The sequence below is a fragment of the Prionailurus bengalensis genome, chromosome E2 (genome assembly GCF_016509475.1).
Source record: "Prionailurus bengalensis isolate Pbe53 chromosome E2, Fcat_Pben_1.1_paternal_pri, whole genome shotgun sequence".
Classification (NCBI taxonomy): Eukaryota; Metazoa; Chordata; class Mammalia; order Carnivora; family Felidae; genus Prionailurus; species Prionailurus bengalensis.
Window position 1 is genome coordinate 4,919,455 of NC_057352.1, and position 20,627 is coordinate 4,940,081.

The window sequence follows — 20,627 nt, forward strand, 5'->3', positions numbered from 1 at the left end:
AGGGTATAATCCATTCTTTAGAACCAAGCTGACTAAAAAAAACCTTTCTAAATCAACAAACACTGCCAAAGTTGGAATATATAGTGACAATCACTTCATAATCAAATAAATATTTGGAATGAAATTCAGATACATGCTGAGGAAAGTGGGAGAATAATCTCGTGATTAATTTTTCCTGAGGTAAGATTACATTTATGAACAATCCTTTTTTATTTCTTTAATATGGACTTAAGTATTTATTTACATCAATTACTTTTGTTTTTAAAGTTTATTTATTACTGAGAGAGATCACACAAACAGTGGAGGGGCAAAGGGAGAGGGGACAGATGATCTAGAGCAGGCTCCACATGGACAGCAGACAGCCCCATGCTAGGCTCCAATTCCCCAACTGTGAGGTCATGAACTGAGCCCAAGTCCAATGTTCAATTGACTGAGCCATGCAAGCACCCTCTACCTCATTTCCTATAAGGCACATACCCAGGTCATAGAGAACTTTTGATTTAAAAAATCAGAGATGCGTCTCATATACAAGTTTTTAGAAAGTGAAGACACATATGAAAAAGTCACAGGAACTTCCAAGTATACAAAATTATAAAATAATGCAATTACTAGGAAATAAAGGTAATGATGGAAACTTTATTATAGGCTGTGGGTTCTAACTTGTAAATGTTCTAGCTCCCTTATGGCATTAATATATAGGTAATTATGAAACACATAGATACATGAAATTATTTCACCATTGAGTAGTGGAACACAGAGTGGATTTTTCAAATTTTAATTACTACAAAGACACATAAACTTTCGATGTGAAATAAAGGATTAGATTTTCTCATTTGAGGGACATGTTCTGTGATCTTATGAAATTACTGAGCCTCAATTTTGTACACTTAAGATTAAATCCTCTGTAACTTTGGAAATCCTAAACCAGAAAACATGAGATCTCTGTCTCCAGTGTTCTCAAGGCTTCTGCCTCAAACCCCAATGGGCCCACCACTACCCTCACACACTTATCACAAGCAGCAAAACAGAATTTAAAAATGACTTAGCATAGAGTTCCTCAGAAATACAGAGAGATCTTCTAGGGCTCTCACAGCAATGGAGAAGCTCTCAGATTATGGAGGTCCTCACCATGGATATGATAGACCTTCCCTGGAGCTGAGGGAGACTCTTCGGAGAATCAAAGACATGATGTGTTAGAGAGCAGATGTCCCTCTGTGAGAGGGAAAGACATAAAACTTGGCTTTGCAAATGAATTTCCATTCAAGGAGAGCTACCTGAACAACATTGTAAGATCCATCTTCCTCCTTCACATTTGGACCTCACCTGTGTCGTGTGCGTCACTCCCACCTACCTGGGTGTGAGGCTACTGTGTCTTTTCTCTTCACACCCCACAGCTCCTTCTTTTGCTCCAAAACGATGACCAGGTCTGGTTTTGACACAAGACCTGTTTATCAGAACGAAGGAATATAATTATTGCTGGAGTTTCTACCTTTCGACCCAGTAATGTACTCAGCAGACAACAAGGGACATGGGAGAATTCTAAAAAATGATTTCCCAAACACTGTTGCACAAGAAAAACTCCCTTTACAACATGCAGGAGGACTTTCAAACATTCACATCATGACCTGCCTTCCAAGTGCTACCAATACAATAAGGAGTAAAACTTGGAGTTTAAGATGTGGGCCATACCGTCTTATGCCACTCAATGTTTAGAATTGCCATTTATCTACAAAAAATGATGATGGTACCTTTAAAAGATAGGAGGCTAAAGCTGAAAGGGAAATATCATGAAGATATTTCTCTATGTCTACAAATCCCCATTTCTATCCCTTGCTGCAGGGATCTGAATCCCAGTCATATAAAGGGGGAGCTTCCAAGAGACTCTTCAAGGGAAGGAACAAAACCTGAGCAGGGTTTGGGAAATCTAGAAGGAGATATCCTCACCCAAGAAGAGGAGGTGTCCATAGGTCTCTAACATCACATCTCTGTACAGTTCCCTCTGACTGTGATTCAGGCATCCCCACTCCTCCTGAGAGAATTCGATGGCCACGTCCCTGAAGGTCAGCAGTGTCTGCAATAAAAACCACAGTTATGAAGTGGCCATTGGCAGAGTTCATAATGGTACCTAAGATGCAAGAGGGAGTAATGTCACCAGCTAGACTCCAAGAGTTGTTCTTCACCGCTTACCTACTTGTACCCACGGACCATACTCCATCATTTTACTTCACCTCTTTTTTCTACCTTGTCTTTTACTTCTGGCAAAACACCCTATGGACAGAGTCTCCTGTCATGCAAACAGAAAACATACAGCAAAATGTAACAACCGCCCTAAGGAAGAGCTTGGGCATGGCAACTTTGTGCTTAACCCCTGACTCATACCTATGCAGATGGACGACTGGGTTAACTCATGGAGTGAGGACAGTTACCTTGTCCCCGTGTAATACCAAAATCTCCACCCAAGGGGGAACACAAACCTCATTTACATAACACATAGCGTATGTACGGAAGTGTTTTCCTAAGGCATGTGTGCCACCTTATGCCCAGTTCAGAGAAAATGACATGGCTCCACTTCCTAATTGTCCACCCAAATCTTAAATAAAAGGAAATAGTCACGCCCCTCCCTCTTGCTCTGTGCAACTCTCCTTTGGAAGTTATTCCCTCTGATCTGCTTATTGGCTGCAAATCAAGATTCCTGTGTGTGACGACCACACGTGCTGCACTTTCTATCTACGACTCTATTATATTTGAGGATTTTAACACACAAACATGTCAAGTATGTGAATCTTGTTTTCATTTTCTGAAAATATAAAGCATCACCACCTGGTGATGAGACCCTTTTGGTGGCAGAACATCAAGGGGACAGATGACTCTTTCTACTCATAGAAACTCCCACATGTCATCAACTCTAAAGGCAGCTGCCTTGCCTTTCCAACTCCTACTAAATTCTCAACTGGCCAACCTCCACTCATCGGTAGGAACTGATTCAGCAGGAAGAAGCTACTGAAGAGGAGACCTTCCATCTTTAACAACCTTAAAGATGTAAGGGTGTAATTCGTTCACGTGGGGAAATGTAGCTTCAATTAAATTTCCTTACACCTTGGAGCCAATGATAGGCACCTGAGACATGCAGGATATGCCCTTCCTCAAGGAATCATAGCTGCTATCATGCCTCAATGTTTAATTTTTATTAAATACTTGAAACAGGCAGAGTATGACATTCCTTTATCAATGGGCTCAAGGTAAGTGTAAGGAAATGTAATTGAAGCTACATTTGTTTTGGCTTGGTTCTCCTCACCAGAAACTACAAGCAAAGAGAAACCCAGAAGAAAGAAGTTTCCAGCTGAAATGTGATGCTTCTGCACATCACTCAGTAAATCTAAGATCCTTAGCAAAGATAGGGGGGGAAAGATCAACGTTATAGGGGAGAAATCTGGCAGAGTGAACCAGGCCAGTTAAAGAAGTGAACACGAAGTGTAAGGAAACAAATTGGTATCAGTGCCTAAGACACACCAAAGGACACATGATCCCTGGTGTGTTCTGTTGGCCCCCAAACAGTAAATCTGATTGTCAGTCTAATTATGAGAGAATACAGTGGCTTTATACAAACTTCAATCACATATACTTTCAGTAGAGGCTGCTTTGAGGCAAACAGGCTTGAGCACCAGATTGTAGAGGAGTCCACAGGGCCCACCTGGCTGAAGAGAGGCAGGCCCAACAGGTGACCTGCCTTAAAATATCTATAGGCCCTAACGAACTAACAAATGGGTACTTACAACCCATTTGTAACCCATTACAACCCAGGCAGAATTACCACATGAGGGAAAATTCCATAAAAAAATTTCATGCAAAATTAGCCCCTGCAAAATTAGCCCCAAGTCACTGCCTCAAGGCAGGAGCCTCTCCTCTGCTGTCCTTCCTACCACTCCCTTGAGGTGTGTTCATAAATCTAATGTCTTATTCTGCCACACGTGAATTATTTTCACCACTGATGCCCTCAGCTTCCACAGGATCATCGACCCGTATTTGGGAGCCCCATCTGAATGGGAGAAACACCACTTTTAGATGGCTGTTTCCCTGTCCTGTCATGTCTAGTATATTTTAAACAGATTATCTTTTCCACATTTTACACCAAGACTGTTCCCCCCCCCCCAATTTTTTAACTTTCAAGTTATTCAGGCCTCATATCCATTCTGTGTTTTTTTGCATTTATTATTTGGTACAAAAAGGTCGTTTTATTATAACACAAAGAGAGGACCTGTGGGCACCAAGATCCACAGTGGGGTTGTGAAGAGTGATTATGCAGCCGGGGGAGGGAAAGGTAAAAGGGAGGTCTCCAGAAGGATTCCCATATGCTTAAGAGGACTCCTAAGATACTGGGGGCCTTGTATTTTTCATTTTCTTAATCCTGCTCTACAGACAGGTACTAAATGGGGAACTAAAGGGGAACAGTTCTCCTTGACTGAAATCCCACCACCAGACCCCATCAGCAACAGGAATCTTGGACTCAACACCTTCCCCTTTGGGTCTGTCCTAAAGGGATTATTTGCAATATTTGCAGGACTTTACCTCAAAGTGACAAGTGTTGACATCCTAGTGAAAGCCTTGTTTGAGAATACAGAGAAGATTCCTGCTTATAGGGGGGAAGAGTTCTAAAGATCTAACCTTGAGTATCGTTCCTGAGAAGGTTGTAAAGCTTTGGTGAAAACATAAGGCAGAAACACCAAACACAGAGAAACCAACATATGCGATTTCTAAATGCATGGAATTTTAAGGGGAAAAGATGACACGGCCTCTGACCTGGAACACCAGGCTTACCTGAGAGCTGGACATTTCTTCTTTCCCCTCGTCCTCTAGATTTCTTTCTCAGAAGGTATTGGTGGAGAAATCACGCATGCATCAGGAGAAAATGCCCTTAAAGGCACCAACAGAACGTCTTCAAAAGAAAACTGCTCACTGGCAGGCGGGACTGTGAAATGCAGAAGGACAAAACTTCCTAGTTTTTTGTGTCAGGAACTTTTCAGAAACGGAGACTACATATTTGGTGCCCAATCTCTGAGTTTTCCTTCTATAGTTCCAGTGGCTTCCACTCCCTCAGACACCCACAAATTCTGCTACAGCATAGGAAGAGTGTGCTGCGCAGACCTAATCCTCTGACACTCATGTAGACCAGACCCCATTACCTCTCCTTGAGCAAAAGCCTGCACTCAAATCTCATAAATTAATGGGAAGCCTTGCCAACTGACTTTGGTCTCAGGTAGAATCACCTGGAGCACTTAATTAAGTCAACACTGTTGTTTCCAACCACAACAATTGACAGAATCTGAGGAGGGGGGCAACAGCAGATTCTGGTCTGTTTGAATGGTCGGTTTGAATAGCCACACAGGATCCCTTTGGGAACCAATTTAGGAAGTAAGGAAGGCTATGGTTATTATTCAGATTTAAACCCATTTCGTCTTCTCTGATCAGAGTTTCTGGATATTGGAAAAAAGAGAGTGACAAATTTAAGAGCCAAACACACCTTGAGCTCTTTAGCCAACCTTTTCCATGTCTTCCTAATTCCCAATGACAGCGCTCCAAGGAACCACAGGCATCTTCCTAGTCCTCCCTGTCAACTGGCTTGGAGAAACTACTCTGTTCCCTGGGAATAAACTTGTCTCTGTCCTTATTGACATCTGAGCTACACTCTTAGTATTCCAACCCAATGCTACCAGCAGCCCCTGCCTCAGAGAACTAAAACAATTCAAAGAATATAGGTCTTCAATACATAGCAATGGGTCCCTATTAACTTTTTTCCTTTGTGTCTAGGCCTTTTGAACATTACACACCCATTTCTCCTTAGTTCATCTGCCCCAATTCATTCACTGGACTGAGATTTCTTTGGGAAATGTCATGCCAGGATTTCTTTTCCCCAAAAAGTGGGAAAATCTAGAATTTGACAGTAGTAACCACATTTGGAAACAAGAGGAGATAAATGATATTTCAACGTGTTTTCTATGCTCTGTCTGTGATGGCACTTCAGGTGAGGTTAGTGGAACTGATCATTTAGTCCTATTGGATGACCTGCCAACCATCTTGTGATGAAAATGTTCAAGTGATATTGGCACGATCCACAGTGCATCACGCATCAAGTTTCACATAGATCCCTCAAAGTCTTTGTCTAGAATTAATCATTACCCTATAAGTAAAGAAACGCAACCGGGCATCAAACACTAATAGTGGATTACAAAACTCAGGCCCTAGATCAATGGTCATGCTCGAGAAATATTTGGCCACTGCTGCAATGAAGGACAGAACCCGGTACCATGGTAGACTGGATTGGGGGGGCAGAGCGCAGGGGGTGGAGGAGCTCCTTTGCGGAGGAGGAGGAGGGGTCCTAGGGTGAAGGGGATTCCTGGGAAGGAGAGTCCTGACAAGGGAAGATTATATTAAGAGGGGACTAGTTCCAGTCCTTTTATCACCCCTATTGTACCTGTGAGAAAACCCGAAGGCTGAGGATGGAAGTTTGATTAGGACCCCTGAGCAATAAATAACGTTATCTGTCTGTATCCTGTTGTTCCCAACATTCATGCACTAGTGACATCGATTCCTACTGAAGACCAATTTTTCCCTGAAACTGGCCCATGTAGTCCTTTTAAAAATAGTCCATTTGATATGGATAGCCAGTATCTTTTCCTTTACTTGGGAGGAAAGGCAATACACTTGGGCAGTAATGCCTCAGGGTTCCACAGAGGGTCCATCCTATAGGTGACAATCTTAAGGCTATATTGGATGATAGTAAGTTTTCTGCAGGCTCTCCTCTGTTATAGTATGCATATAATTTTGTTCTCTGCTCCCCTTCTCAAGATTCTTTGCATGACACCAGCATACACCTGTGAAAACTCGTGGTTTTTAAAGAGACATCAAGTGTCCAAAGAAAAATTGCAGTTTGCTCAAAACCAGCATGGATATTTAAGGCACTTGCTGTCAGAACAAGGACTAGGTTTCAACGCATCCCGAAAATAAAAAATCTACAACTAAGTACCAATTCTGAGGCTTTCTGGGACTGTTTGTTTTTTGCTGAAATTCGATTCCAAAATTCTCTCTTATAGCTCAAAGTGTATGTGCTTTACCAAAAACAGGACAAACTTAACCCTATCATTTGGAAAGATGGGGATGACATAGTAATTGAGACTTGAATTAAAAGTCTAAATCTATTAAAAAAAAAAAAACTTCTCAAAGTCAACACCCAAAAAAACAAGCAACCCAGTTAAGAAATGGTCAAAAGACATGAATAGACACTTTTTCAAACAAGATATCCAGATGACTAAAGGACACATGAAAAGATGCTCAACATCACACATCATCAGGGAAACACAAACCAAAACACTGATATCACTTTCCACCTGTCAGAATGGGTAAAATTAACAACACAAGAAACCACAGGTATTGGCAAGGATGAAGAGAAGGGGAACCCTGTTGTTTGTAGGTGGGAATGCAAAATGGTGCAGCTGCCATTCAGGAGAACAGTAGATGAGGTTTTAAAATTACTAAAAATGGAATTGGAGGTGCTTGGGTGCTTCAGTTGTGGAGTTTCTAACTTGATTTTGCTCAGGTCTTGATCTCATGGTCATGTGTCAAGCTCCACATGGGGCTCCACAGTGAGTATGGAGCCTCTCTCCCCCCTCCACCACTCACACTTGTTCACTCTCTATCGCTCAAATAAATACACATTAAAAGCAAAGAATAACTTAGTTTCTGTCCATGGTGGCCAAAATAAGATACTTGTATGATTTTACTCTTCCTAAACTTCCTAAGACTTCTTTTGCAGACTCGCACATCCTCTAGACAGGATGATGATCCTCACACCTCAGATATTTTGTGTTTAGGACTCATTTATGGTTTTCCTGCTATGCATGTGCAAGCTGAGGGGCCAACCTATTGTAGGAGTAGTACCACAAGTAGATTGTCTCCTGAAATAACAGCTACCCCAAGCATCCTTGTCCTAGGGAGCATCTTTGTAACCTTTATACCCAAACTCCCCCATCTCATGAGAAAAATGTAGTCTGTTGTTCTTCCTGTCATTTATATATTCATGCTTCCCAGAGTGTTATGTCAATTACATGTCAGTGATGTTGTAAGTAAAATTGTGAATAAAGTAATGTATTCTAGGGAATCCTGGGTGGCCCAAGTGGTTAAGCCTCTGAGTTTTGATCTTGGTTAAGGTGATTTCACGGTTTGAGGTTCAGCCACAATCAGGCTGTGCACTGATGACGTGAAGCCTGCTTGGGATTCAGTCTTCCCTTCCCTGTCCCCTCCCCTTCTTGTACTGGAAGTCTCTCTCTCTCAAAATAAATTAATTAAAATAAACTAAGAAAAAATGTAATCTATCTAGCAAAAAATAATAAATTACAGGCATACAAAAAACCTTTCATAATTAACATATAAGCAGCTGTACAATTATTTTGTTAATGGTTCCAGTAAAAAGGCCAGAGTTTTAGCAGTAATGTAAGTTTTTCCTGTAATAATGAAGAAACACTTGAAATTATCTTTGAATGTGTATCTTTCAATATGATACATTATAGTTTCCCAATTTATCTGCATGTGGAGTTTGAAAACTGTTGCACAAAGACAGTTTAAAGGTTAGAAGGTCCTTCAAGAAACAGGGATAAAAGGAAAATTTTTTCTGATTTGTAATGCAACTGACCACAGGTGAAGCTATAGGGAAAGCTAGGTTTTAGGGAATGCAGACATTGCAGATCAAGTGGTGAACATTGTGTCTTGTGTCCTAGGAGAAATGTTGACATCTTGATAGATGAAATGTTCAAGGAAATCCATGAGCATTTTTAAGTGTTTTCAGTCATAAGTGTAATAGTGAACTGCCTGGGACAGAAGAAAATGCAGGTGGATGTGTCAGCTGATACATATAAAAAGAAAGCTGGTGGTAGTCAATAATGAATAGACATTTCCAGGCTGAGGAACTGAAATGGATAGATGTGCTGAAGTTCACTTGGTCTATATTGAGCTTTGATGTCAATTGACTCTTTTGAAAAGAAACAGGTTACAAGGATAGTCTTTGCCAGTCTCAATTTTCTTAAAAATGTTAGTTTATTGATTTTGAGAGAGACAATGGGAGACAGAGAGAGAGAGACAGAGAGAGAGAGAGAGAGAGAGAGCAAGTGAGAACCAGGGAGGGGCAGAGAGAGAGGGACAAAGAGAATCCCAAACAGACTCTGCGCTGTCAGAGCAGAGCCTGATGTGGGGCTTGATCTCACATACCCTGATCTCACAAACAAAACCAAGACATACTCAACCAACTGAACCACCCAGTCTCATGTCAACTTCTTAGTTCAGCCTGAACAACTGGAAAGGGACAGGAATTCTGACACCCCCAAAAGGGGATAAGACATTCTTGCTCCATGGGAGTTTCAGGAGCCAAGCCATTCATCACTCTGCTTTCCATTTCTGAACATCTAGAAGTTTCAAGCTTTAAAAAGTAAATATACATAGACTTTGTGAAATGGAAAGAGGACCCAGCAGTGCCTTCAACTGTCTCTCTTTAGACCTTCATCTGTACTTTCTAACTGATTCCATTCTTTTTTCCAGGTCAGCATTTGGCTCAGGAAGAAGCCCCAGCAGGCAAAGCATCCCAGGATGGGTAAGGAAACTACCCCCTCCAGCAATAGGGACTGCCCTGAGCCAGCAGGACCCTACCTGCCTGACAGCAATGAAATGATTGGCCTGGCCTTCACCACCTGCATGTGCCACCACCCTTGGTCCTACATTTTCTTTATATAAACCTGGAAGAATTTTCGGCAGGTTGGAGACAGTGTTTGAGATGTTAGTCACCTCTCTTCTCAGTGTTGGCCTCTGTGAAGAAAATCTCCTTCTTGTTTTATCACCACTCATCCCACTGCTGTTCTTTCCGGCTCTGGGGGACCCACACAGACCAGGTTTGGCCACTTGCCACTGACAAAATCCAAAAGCAGAGAGATAAGAGGTGGTGAAACAAGACAGGAAGTTATTTCAGGGAGGCTGACACTGCAAAGAAGGCTGAATAATGTCTCAAGGACTGTCTTCAAAGTGCTGGATACACTTCCAGGTTTATGGAAGGGAAAAGGGAAGAGGTGGGTGGAGGGGCAAAAGGAGTCAGGACCTGCAGGTAGACAGTGAAGTCTGTCACTGTCTAGGAGTCAGTCTAGGGTGGGGTCTCTCTGGCTCAGGGTAGTCCTTGAGGCTTGAGGGGTAGTTCCAGTTGCCCTGAGGGATACTTTGTCTTCAGGGTCTTCCTCCTGAGCCAGGAGACAAGCTGGAAGGAACCCAGTGAGGAAGTTTGAGGTCAAAATTGAGGCAGCAAAAGTCCTCTGTCTTGCCCTTGGATTTGGTCAGCCATGAGTGGCAGAACTGGGTCTGTCTGGGGCCACTGGAACCAGGTGCTCCTGTACCCTTGGGTCCTACTCACAAAGTCATTACCACAATCTGTCCAGTAAACATATCCCTCATCTCCCATTGTTAATATGTGTGTGTGTATGCGTGTGTCTTGAGAACACTTCCGATAGCCTCTCTTAGCAAATCTCAAGGGTACAATACACTAGTATTAATCATACTCACCGAGGTGTAAACAGTCACTCCACACATCCTGCATTAGTAGTGCTTCTTGCCATTTGACCAACATCTAAACATTTCCCCCATCCTCAGCCCCTGGCAACAAACATGCTAATCTTTAATAATTTTGCCATTTTTAAGATTTGCGTGTATGTGATTTCATACAGTATATATTTTTCTCTATGTGGTTTATTTAACTTAACAAAACATCCTCTAGCAACCTCTAAGTTGCTGGCAATGGAAAAATGTCCTTCTTTTCTGAGGCTGATACATATGCCAAGACTAAATTAGGTGTAGGACATCATCTACTAGGAAGGAGTTAATAGCAGAGATGAACATTTAATTTTTATTTATTGTAAAGTTTATTGATTTATTTTGAGAGAGAGAGACAGAGAACGAGCAGGGTTGGAGCAGATAGGGAGACAGGGGATCTGAAGTGGGCCCTGTGCTGACAGCAGAGAGCCCGATGTGGAGCTGAAACTAACCAGCTGCTACTTCATGACCTAAGCCAAGGAGGGACACTTAACTGACTGAGCCATTCAGGTGCCCCCAGCGAAGAACCATTTATAAAGAGTTATCTGCCTGGCAGTGCAAACATGTTTGATAAACATTTGCTCTTTCCTTTTTCATTGAATGTAGATGTAGTTCCTGCTTCTTGAGATGTAAAGCCCTACCCCCTTCTCCTTCATACCAAATGGCATATAAGCATCGATTGCCTGTCTTTGAGCCTCATGTCTTTAAAGTTCCCATAATTAAGAAATTATTTTTTGGGGCGCCTGGGTGGCGCAGTCGGTTGGGCGTCCGACTTCAGCCAGGTCACGATCTCGCGGTCCGGGAGTTCGAGTCCCGCGTCAGGCTCTGGGCTGATGGCTCAGAGCCTGGAGCCTGTTTCCGATTCTGTGTCTCCCTCTCTCTCTGCCCCTCCCCCGTTCATGCTCTGTCTCTCTCTGTCCCAAAAATAAATAAACGTTGAAAAAAAAATTAAAAAAAAAAAAAGAAAATTTTTTTTTTCCTCTTTTGAACCTGCCTGATGTCAGTATAATTGTTAGACTGGCCAAAGAATAGAGAACAGATGAAGGAAAATGTTTTCTTCTCATACACATTCATTCTGTTGTTGAAAACTGACCTCTGTTCTTCGAGCTAAAATATAATGTGAAGACAGAGTTTGGGAAAAAGATGTGAGTCAGGAGTTGAGCTCAAGCTGGATGTGTATAAGCTCTTTCTCTGAGAAGACATTACTTTTGTATAATTTCTGTTTTCATCACAGGAGGCTGTTCCCATAGGGTGTTTTGCCCAAAGTAAAAGATAAGGTGGAATGAAGAGATTATATGTGGGACTATGGTCAGTGGGTACAAACAGGTAAACAGTGAAGGTCAGGTCTTGGTGTCTAGCTGGTGACATTAACTCCCTTTTTCATCTTGGGTACCATTATGAATGCAGCCTATGGCCACTTGGTAACTGTCATTTTTATTGCAAGGACTGCTGACCTTCAGGGATGTGGCCATAGAATTCTCTCAGGAGGAATGGGGATGCCTGAACCAGAGTCAGCGAGAACTGTACAGGGATGTGATGTTAGAGACCTATGGACACCTCCTCTTCTTGGGTGAGGATAACTCCTTCCAGACTTCCCAAACCACACTCAGGGTTTTTTTCCTTCCTTTGAAGACTGTCTCTTGGAAGCTTCCTCTTTGCATGACTGAGATTCAGATCCCTGCAGTAAGGGAAAGTAGGGGTTTGTAGATGTAGAGAAAAATCTTCATGATGTTTACTTTTCAGCTGTAGATTCCCATTCTTTAATGCAAGATCATAATTTCTGTAGTTTACTGGTAATTGTAAACATTGACTGGCACAAAATGGTATTGCCCACTTAATCTCCATTTGCTACTCATTACTGTAGTGGTAGTACTTGGAAGTGGAGGTCAAGATCTGAACACTGCAAATCCCTCCTGCATGTTATAAAGGGGTTGTTGGGCAACAGCTTTTGGGAAATCATTTTCTAGAATTCTACAATGTCCTCTCTTCTCTACTGAGTTCAATACTGGGTTGAAAGGTAGAATTTTCAGCAATACTTAGATTCTTTTTTTCTGATAATCAGGTCTATTGTTTCAAAAACAGACCTGGTCATTTTTTTTTTTGGAACGACAGAGGGAGCTCTGGGATGTGAAGAGAAAGGAGACAGTAGCCTCACACCCAGGTAGGTGGGAATGAATGAAGCAAATGACAGAGGTGAGGTCCAAATAGGAAGTAGGAAGATAGACCTTAAAATGTGGTTCAAGTAGGCTCCTTGAATGGAAATTAGTTTGAGAAGCCTAGTTTTATGTCTCTCCCTCTCACAGTGGGACATCTGTTTTCTAACAAATCATGTTCTTACACTCTCTAAGGATTCTCCTTCAGCCCACTGGTGGTCCATCACATCCACAGTGAGGGCCACAATACCCTGAAACTTCTCCATTGCTTTGAGGGCCCTGGGGAATTTTCTGTACTTCTGAAGAACTCTATGCTAAGATATTTCCAATTTCTCTGCCTCCTGTGAGAAGTGTCTCAGGGTAGTGGTGGGCATACTGGGGGAAGCGGGGGCTGGGGTCCAAATCCCAGGAACACTGGATACAAGTATCACATGATTTCTGTTTTATGTTTTCCAATGTTACTGAGGCTTTAATCTTAATTGTACCAAATTGAGATTCAGTAATTTCATCAGATAACAAAGCACCTTCCTAAAATGAGAAAATCTTATCCTTTATTTCACATCAGAAGTTCATTTTTCTTTGTATGAACTAAAATAAGAAATTTCCAATCTGTGTGTCCCATTTCTCAATGGTGAAATAATTTGTTTATCCTAACATTCATAACTAAATTAATGCCATAGGTAAACTAGAATATTTAGAACTTAGAACTTGCAGCCTATTATTAAGTCTCAATGGTTACCTTCTTTCTTAATAATTTCATCATTTTCATATTTTGTGTTCTATGAAGTTCCTGGAACTTTGTTATAAATGTTTTCACTTTCTAAGTACTTATATAAGAGATTCATTTCTGATTTATTAGATCAAAGTTGTAACTTGGGCATGTGCTTTATGAGCTATGAGGTAGATAATTAGTAAAATTTTTACATTTAGAAAAAAATCTTAATCATAAATGTAATTTTACTTCACAATAAATTAATAACTAATTTTTTTTTCTATTTTCCTCAGAATGTATCTGGATTTAAGCATAAATATTTTTTTGTAAAGTGACTGTCAGCCTAGTTTTCAACTTGATGGTGTTTATTTAGAAATGAAAGGGTTCTGGGGCGCCTGGTTGGCTCAGTCTGTTGAGCGTCTGACTTCAGCTCAGGTCATGATCTCACAGTTTGTGGGTTCGAGGCCCACATCAGGCTCTGAGCTGACCGCTTGGTCAGAGCCTGGAGCCTGCTTCAGATTCTGTGTCTTCTTCTCTCTCTGCCCCTCCCCTGCTCATGCTTTGTCTCACTCTCTTTCTCAAAAATAAATAAATGTAAAAAAAAAAAAGAAATGAAAGGGTTTTGCTTGGGGCACTTGGGTGGCTCAGTCGGTTAAGCCTCCCACTCTTGATTTCATCTCACATCATGATCTCAGTGTTCCTGAGGTTGAACCCCTGTCAGGCTCTGTACTGAAAGCATGGAGCCTGATTAGGATTTTCTCTCCCTCTCTCTGCCACTCCCCTGCCCTCATGTGTGTGCATATTCTCTCTCTCTAAATAAAGAAATAAACATTTTTTAAAAATTAAAAAGTCTTTTGTTTGCTAGATTCTACAGAATGGATTTTACCCTTGGTAAAATGCACTTTTGATTCAGTTTCCTTGTTTTTATTTTAAGTTTATTTATTTTGAGAGAGAGAGACAGAGACAGAGAATGAGAGGGGGAGGGGTAGAGAGAGGAAGAGAGAGAATCCTATGCACGCTCTGCGGTTTGCAATGAGTTGAGCACAAGGCTCAATCTCACGACCCTGAGATCATGACCTTAGCTGAAGTCAAGAGTCGGACGCTTAACCAACTGAGCCACCCAGGCGCCCCACTTTGCTGTGTTTTATCATGGACTTTGCGTGAGTACTCCCCACAGGTAGTAGTTTGTAGTCTTCTATATTTGTAGCGTTTTCCTTTGCCTTTCATAACCTGTAAATGCTGGTATGACAGAGTCTTTTCATAATCTCCCTTTTCACTTCCTGGAAATGCTTGAGGAGATTTCAAGTACTTTGTCATTAAATGTTTCTATGAATTATCTAGTGAAGTCACTGGCACAGGACTTTTCCTTTTTGGGAGTTTGTTTATTACATTTTTAATCTACTTGGTAGTTGTAAATCAGTTGAACTTTTCTTGAGTGAGAGAGCAAGTGAGTCGGGGAGAAAGGTAGAGGGAGAGAGAGAGAGAATCTTAATCAGGCTTCATGCTCAGAACAGAGCCCTGCATGGCACTCCATCACATGTCTCTAAGATCATGACTTGAGCCAAAATTGAGAGTTGGACCCTTAACTGACTAAGCCACCTGGGCTCCTCTGACATTTTTTTCCCTCCATGATGGAGTTACATAGGTTATACCTTTATTTGAAATAGATACTTTTTTTTGATACCTATTTATTGGCATATAATTATCCTTTGTCTTTCTTATAAGCATTTTTATTTCTATGCTATCACTTGTACTGTATCTTGTTTTACTTCTTCCCTTCTGATTTTAAGTGATCTTCACTTTTTAATTCTTACTTGAGTTATATGTCCACAAGTTTTGTTGCTTATTTCTCTTTTTAAAAAAATTTTTAACGTTTATTCATTTTTGAAAGACAGAGTACAAGCAAGGGAGGGGCAGAGAGAGAGAGGGAGACACAGAATCTGAAGATCTGAAGCAGGCTCCAGGCTCTGAGGTGTCAGCACAGCTCATAAACCCACGAGCAGTGAAATCATGACCTGAGCCAAAGTCAGATGCTTAACCCACTGAGCCACCCAAGGTGCCCCTGTTGATTATTTCTGAATGTCAACTCCTCCTATTGTTTTTTCCTATTTTTGCTATATCTTATTGTCTTAATTTCTGTTTTCTGTTTAAATTTCCTTTCTTCTACTAAATTTGGGCTCATATGGTACTTTTCCTGATTATTTGAGGTGTAGGAAAGTGATTTGTGCTACAGCATGAAATACTACAGAATGATCTATTAGGCTATGTCTTCAGCACATTGTGTGTGAGTTTCTGTGTCACAGAAGAATGAAGTCCTGAAGATTCCTTCTCAACCATCTTTCTGACATTTTCTGACTTATTTTAAGGTTGTATATTAGAGGTTCTCAGTACATTCATCTGAGAGTAGTAAAAGTGGAATGATTTTACTTTTCTGATATTTCATATCTTTCAGCTGTATCTTCACATGGCACCTCAAGCTTCCTGACAAAGCGATGCATAGAAGCTCCTTTAGAAAAAGTGTCACTGGGTACGTATAAACATTGTACCCTTGAGAATTTACACTTAATGTTAAACTGGGACAGCGATGGAAAGAGTGAAGTGCATCAAAGATATAAGGAAGGACACAGCCAAATCGAGTCGACTGCCCAGAATAAGAACTTCACTGCTGAAACTGGCAAAGGATATAAAACATTTTGGAAAACCTCCCCTTTTATGTCCTCTACTTGTGCAAAGCAGTGTGTATCTGTAAACACAATCTCAAATCAAATATTCAAATATACATATTTGGGCAAATAAACTTTGGAGCATTTGGAGAATTACCTCATCCATACTAAAAATAATTACTTGAACCAACTTGAAAATAGAATTGTAGGGGCGCCTGGGTGGCGCAGTCGGTTGGGCGTCCGGCTTCAGCCAGGTCACGATCTCGCGGTCCGGGAGTTCGAGCCCCGCGTCGGGCTCTGGGCTGATGGCTCAGAGCCTGGAGCCTGTTTCCGATTCTGTGTCTCCCTCTCTCTCTGCCCCTCCCCTGTTCATGCTCTGTCTCTCTCTGTCCCAAAAATAAATAAACGTTGAAAAAAAAAATTAAAAAAAAAAAAAAAAGAAAATAGAATTGTATTGACCTTTCAGTCAAGTGTTTCTAAAAATCAGAGATTTAAAAATGAAGAAAAAAGGTCTAAGTGGTATCAATTTGGGAGGTGCTTCACTGAGGAGGTAGCCCTACAAAATAACCCTAGCATTTTCAATGGGGATAGAATTGCTCAATGCAGTGAATCTGAGAAAAAAATTTAACCAGGGTTCACATGTTAAGAAACGTCTGAGGATCCATTTGCAGGACAACCATTTTGAATGTAATAAAGGTCAGGAAGACTTTTATCAAAGATCCAAACTTATTATACATAAGAGTATGCATATTGGAGAAAATCCTCATAAATATAAGGAATGTGGGAAAGCTCTGAAACAGTCCTCCAATACTGCTGATCATCAGAGGACTGGTGTGGGAAAAAACACATATAGATGTAATAAATCTGGAAACACGTTTTTGTCAAACATCAAGACTAAATACATGTAAGACAATTGGTACAGGTGAGAAAGGGTACATTTGTAAGGAATTTGGCAAAACCTTTGACAGACACTCAACACTATCTCAACACTGCAAATGGATACTACAGAGAAAATTTACAAATGTGAAGAATGTGGTAAAACCTTTAAGGATGGGTCATCACTCAGTGGACATAGGTGAATCCATACCAAGGAGAGACATTACAAATGTCGAGATGTGGCAAATCCTTTAGCAGGTACTTAGGCCTTAATGAACAACACAGCATCCATACTAGAAAGAAACCTTATAAATGTAATGCATGTGGCAAGGCCTTTAGCCAGCACTCACACCTTATTCAACATTACAGAATTTGCACTGAGAGAAATATTACAAATGTCGAGAATGTGGAAAAGCCTTTAGCCAGCACTCAGACCTTACTCGACATCACAGAATTCAAACAGGAGAGAAACCTTACCAATGTAAGGAATGTGGGAAGGCCTTTAACCAATGCTCATACATTACTACACATCAGAGAATCCATACTGACAGAAACATTTTAGAGAATGTGGCAAGGCCTTTAGCCAGCACTCATGCTTTACTGAACATCACAGAATTCATAATGGAGAGAAACCTTATCAATGTAAAGAATGTGGCAAAGCCTTTAGGTAGAACTCAAGCCTTACTGAACATCACAGGATCCATACTGGAGAGAGACATTACCAATGTAAGGAAAGTGGCAAGGCCTTAACCAGCATTCACACCTTATTCAACATCACATAATTCATACTTGAGAGAACCTTATCAATATAATGAGTGTGGGAAAGGCTTTAATCACTGTTCATCCTTTATTTAATATCACAGAATTCATACTGGAGTATATGTGAGAAACTTTTAAGGACTGCTCAACCCTACTCCACATCATTACTGAAGAGTAATGATACACGTGTAAAGAATGTGGCTAGACCTTAAGCAATGCTAATCCTTGATTCCTTGTCAGAGAATGTTTACTGGAGATGATTTTATAAACATAAAGAATTTGGCAAGCCCTGTAATCAGTATTCAAGCCTCATTCACCATCAAATTTATACTTAAGAGAAACCTTATAAGTGCAAAGAATGTGGTAAAACTTTTCAGAAGGCACAATCCTTACTCAGCATCTCATTGTTCACACTTAGGAGAAACATTACAAATGTAATGGATATGGCAAAACTTTAGCTGGAACTCATAACTTATTCAACATCATAGTTCTCATAAAGGAGGAAAACTCTAAAATGTAAAAAGAATGAACAACCTTTAAACTGGAATTTAATCCTTATTCAATACCCAAAAATGCATGAATCAAACAAACCTAATGAATGAGCAAAGACCTTCTTTATCAATACACACTTTGACAATGTCATAGAGTACAGAATGGAAAATAACTTGAAAGAAGCATTTAGAAATATATTTAATTGAACACGAAATGTCAATAAACGTCACAGAATTCACAGCAGAAAAGCCTATTCAGACATTACATCAAAGTACTTATTATAAGGAATAATACAAAGTTAAACGTTTAGATAATGTGTATACTATTATGCTTCAAAAGATAGAAGAGCTGGGTTTTTGCATAGGTATAATCAATTTCATTATGTGCTTTGTTTTACATTAAACCTATTTAAGATTATGACTAGCAAATATTAATGCATTTCTACTCTCAAATCACTTCAGAATGTTTTTATTCCCAGTGGGTGTGTGAAAGCATGTGGCTGATTGTTGCTGCATCAAAGATATAAGTGCCATTCTCCCTTAGGTGGGACTCATGCATATCTAGTTTTCCATGGAAGATGAAAGACAATATGTGAAGAAAATCTAAATGGAGATGCTTTTTGTGCATTAACATCTAACCCTGATGTAAATGACCATGAAATAGGTGTTCAAAACATCATTCTTCTCCATTTATTAAAACTAAAAACATTTGTGAATATTACAAATAAAATGTTTTACTGGCCGGTCTTTAAGGGAAAGAGGTGTCAATCCACACAAAAAAGTGATGCATCTTCATCCTAGCAATAGTTACAAGTAGTCAATATCAATCGAAGTGGTTGAAAGGAAGAAATCTTCACAGACATCAGAAAGAGAATAGCTAAATCTTCCTAAAATTACATAGGATTTTTGAAGAATTACTTCAGGTCTGAAAGAGTTTTAGTAGGCAAAATTAAGATGTTCATAACTTATAATAGACTGTCATGTCTTCCTGAATCCTCATGGTACCCAGAAAATGAAAACTCGTAATAGATATACAAAAGATAAAGAGAAAAGAATCAAAGTTTACCATTCTAGAAAATCATCAAATCACAAAGATTAAAAGAGCAAACAGAAAAGGACAAGTAAATCTAAAACAGCTGGAAAACAATGTAGAGAATGACAACAGTTATACCATACTTGTATCAATACTTACTTTAAATATAAAGGGACTAAATCCCCCAAATCAGAAGATATAGATAGGCTGAATGGAAAGAAATATGAGATCCAATTATATGCTGACATCAAGAGACTCACTTTCACTTTCAGAACACACTCAGCCTGAAAGTGCAGGTCTGGAAAATGATATTTCATGCAAACGGAAACCAAAAGAAAGCGGGGTAGCTATGCTTACTTCAGACAAAATAGACTTGAAGCCAAGGGCTGTAATAAGGCACAGTGAAGATCAATATAAAATGAAGGGGTCAGTTTGTGCAGTTTTCAGTTAATATGGTGTTTGGCAGAATAGCAAGAAAGTTTCCCCCCATTTTGATTTTGAAGAACAGGAATGGTGTGGTTCTATAATTCATGTAGTACTTACCACATGGAAAACAAACACCTTTTTCCATAAATGTTGGTGGTGTTTGTCCAGGTACCTGAATTGTAGCTTGTGTAATGTTTCCAAACATCTGTGTCTAATGACTCCTCTAAATTGTTATTTGATATTCAAAAACGTATTTCTATGTTTATAGGGTTGGGGGAAAAAAAGAACACTAAATGACAACTTGAGGAGGTCCTATTGCTTCCAGATTTTGAAGTGTGTGGGAAAATACAGTTTCAAAGAAAATCTTGGGTGATTTACTGGAAAAGCAGTCAATAATTAATCAAAACCAACTTGTAGAGGCTAATGTTTTCCACAGTATTCAGTTTTCTAACATCTTGCTATTATACACATCATATTTTTTCACAACATGTTACTTACTTTATATTTTTATCTGCTCTTTTCAGCCCTCGATAAGTTATTTGTCCTTTCAGACAAGTTACAATAATATCTCTCAGTAATATTTCTGATATTTCTGTGTAGTTTTTCTTTGTATACAATTACAAATGATAGGCTTTTTATGGGTCGCCTTTGCAATACTTGTGATAGTGGGTTTGTTGCAAGTTGAGTTCTTTCTCAAATTTGCATCTTCCCATAAGATAACCTTATATTCTACTTGGTTCACACTTTTTAGACTACATTACATGTGACTAAAGGTTTTGTACATTATATGTGTATTTACTACATAGAAAACATTCACTCCTTTAATGTTGGAGTAAGGTAGCTATTACATGTATGTAAGATTTGTTTGTGTTCCACTAAAGCTGTGTTGTATATCTGTGT

At 40.0% G+C, this 20,627-nt stretch overlaps 1 protein-coding gene across 1 annotated transcript; it reads right to left on the reverse strand.

Annotated features, from left to right (window-relative positions):
• Positions 1–394: 394 nt before the first annotated feature.
• On the reverse strand, positions 395–13,033 carry LOC122495232 (putative protein ZNF720). Its single transcript, XM_043600984.1, has 3 exons — positions 12,953–13,033; positions 1,945–2,071; positions 395–1,444 (listed from the first exon to the last, which is right to left on the reverse strand). Exons 1-3 carry the CDS (start codon positions 13,031–13,033, stop codon positions 1,338–1,340), a joined length of 315 nt encoding a protein of 104 aa, XP_043456919.1. The 3' UTR covers positions 395–1,337.
• Positions 13,034–20,627: the final 7,594 nt, after the last annotated feature.

Coding starts and splice junctions, on each gene's coding strand:
- LOC122495232 (XM_043600984.1), bottom strand. CDS start 13,033: ATGGAGAAGTTTCAGGGTATTGTGGCCCTCACTGTGGATGTGATGGAC. Junction 2,072..12,952: donor AAGGAGAATCCTTAGAGAGT/GTAAGAACATGA, acceptor TTTTTATTGCAG/ACACTGCTGACCTTCAGGGA. Junction 1,445..1,944: donor TGGACACCTCCTCTTCTTGG/GTGAGGATATCT, acceptor TCTGATAAACAG/GTCTTGTGTCAAAACCAGAC.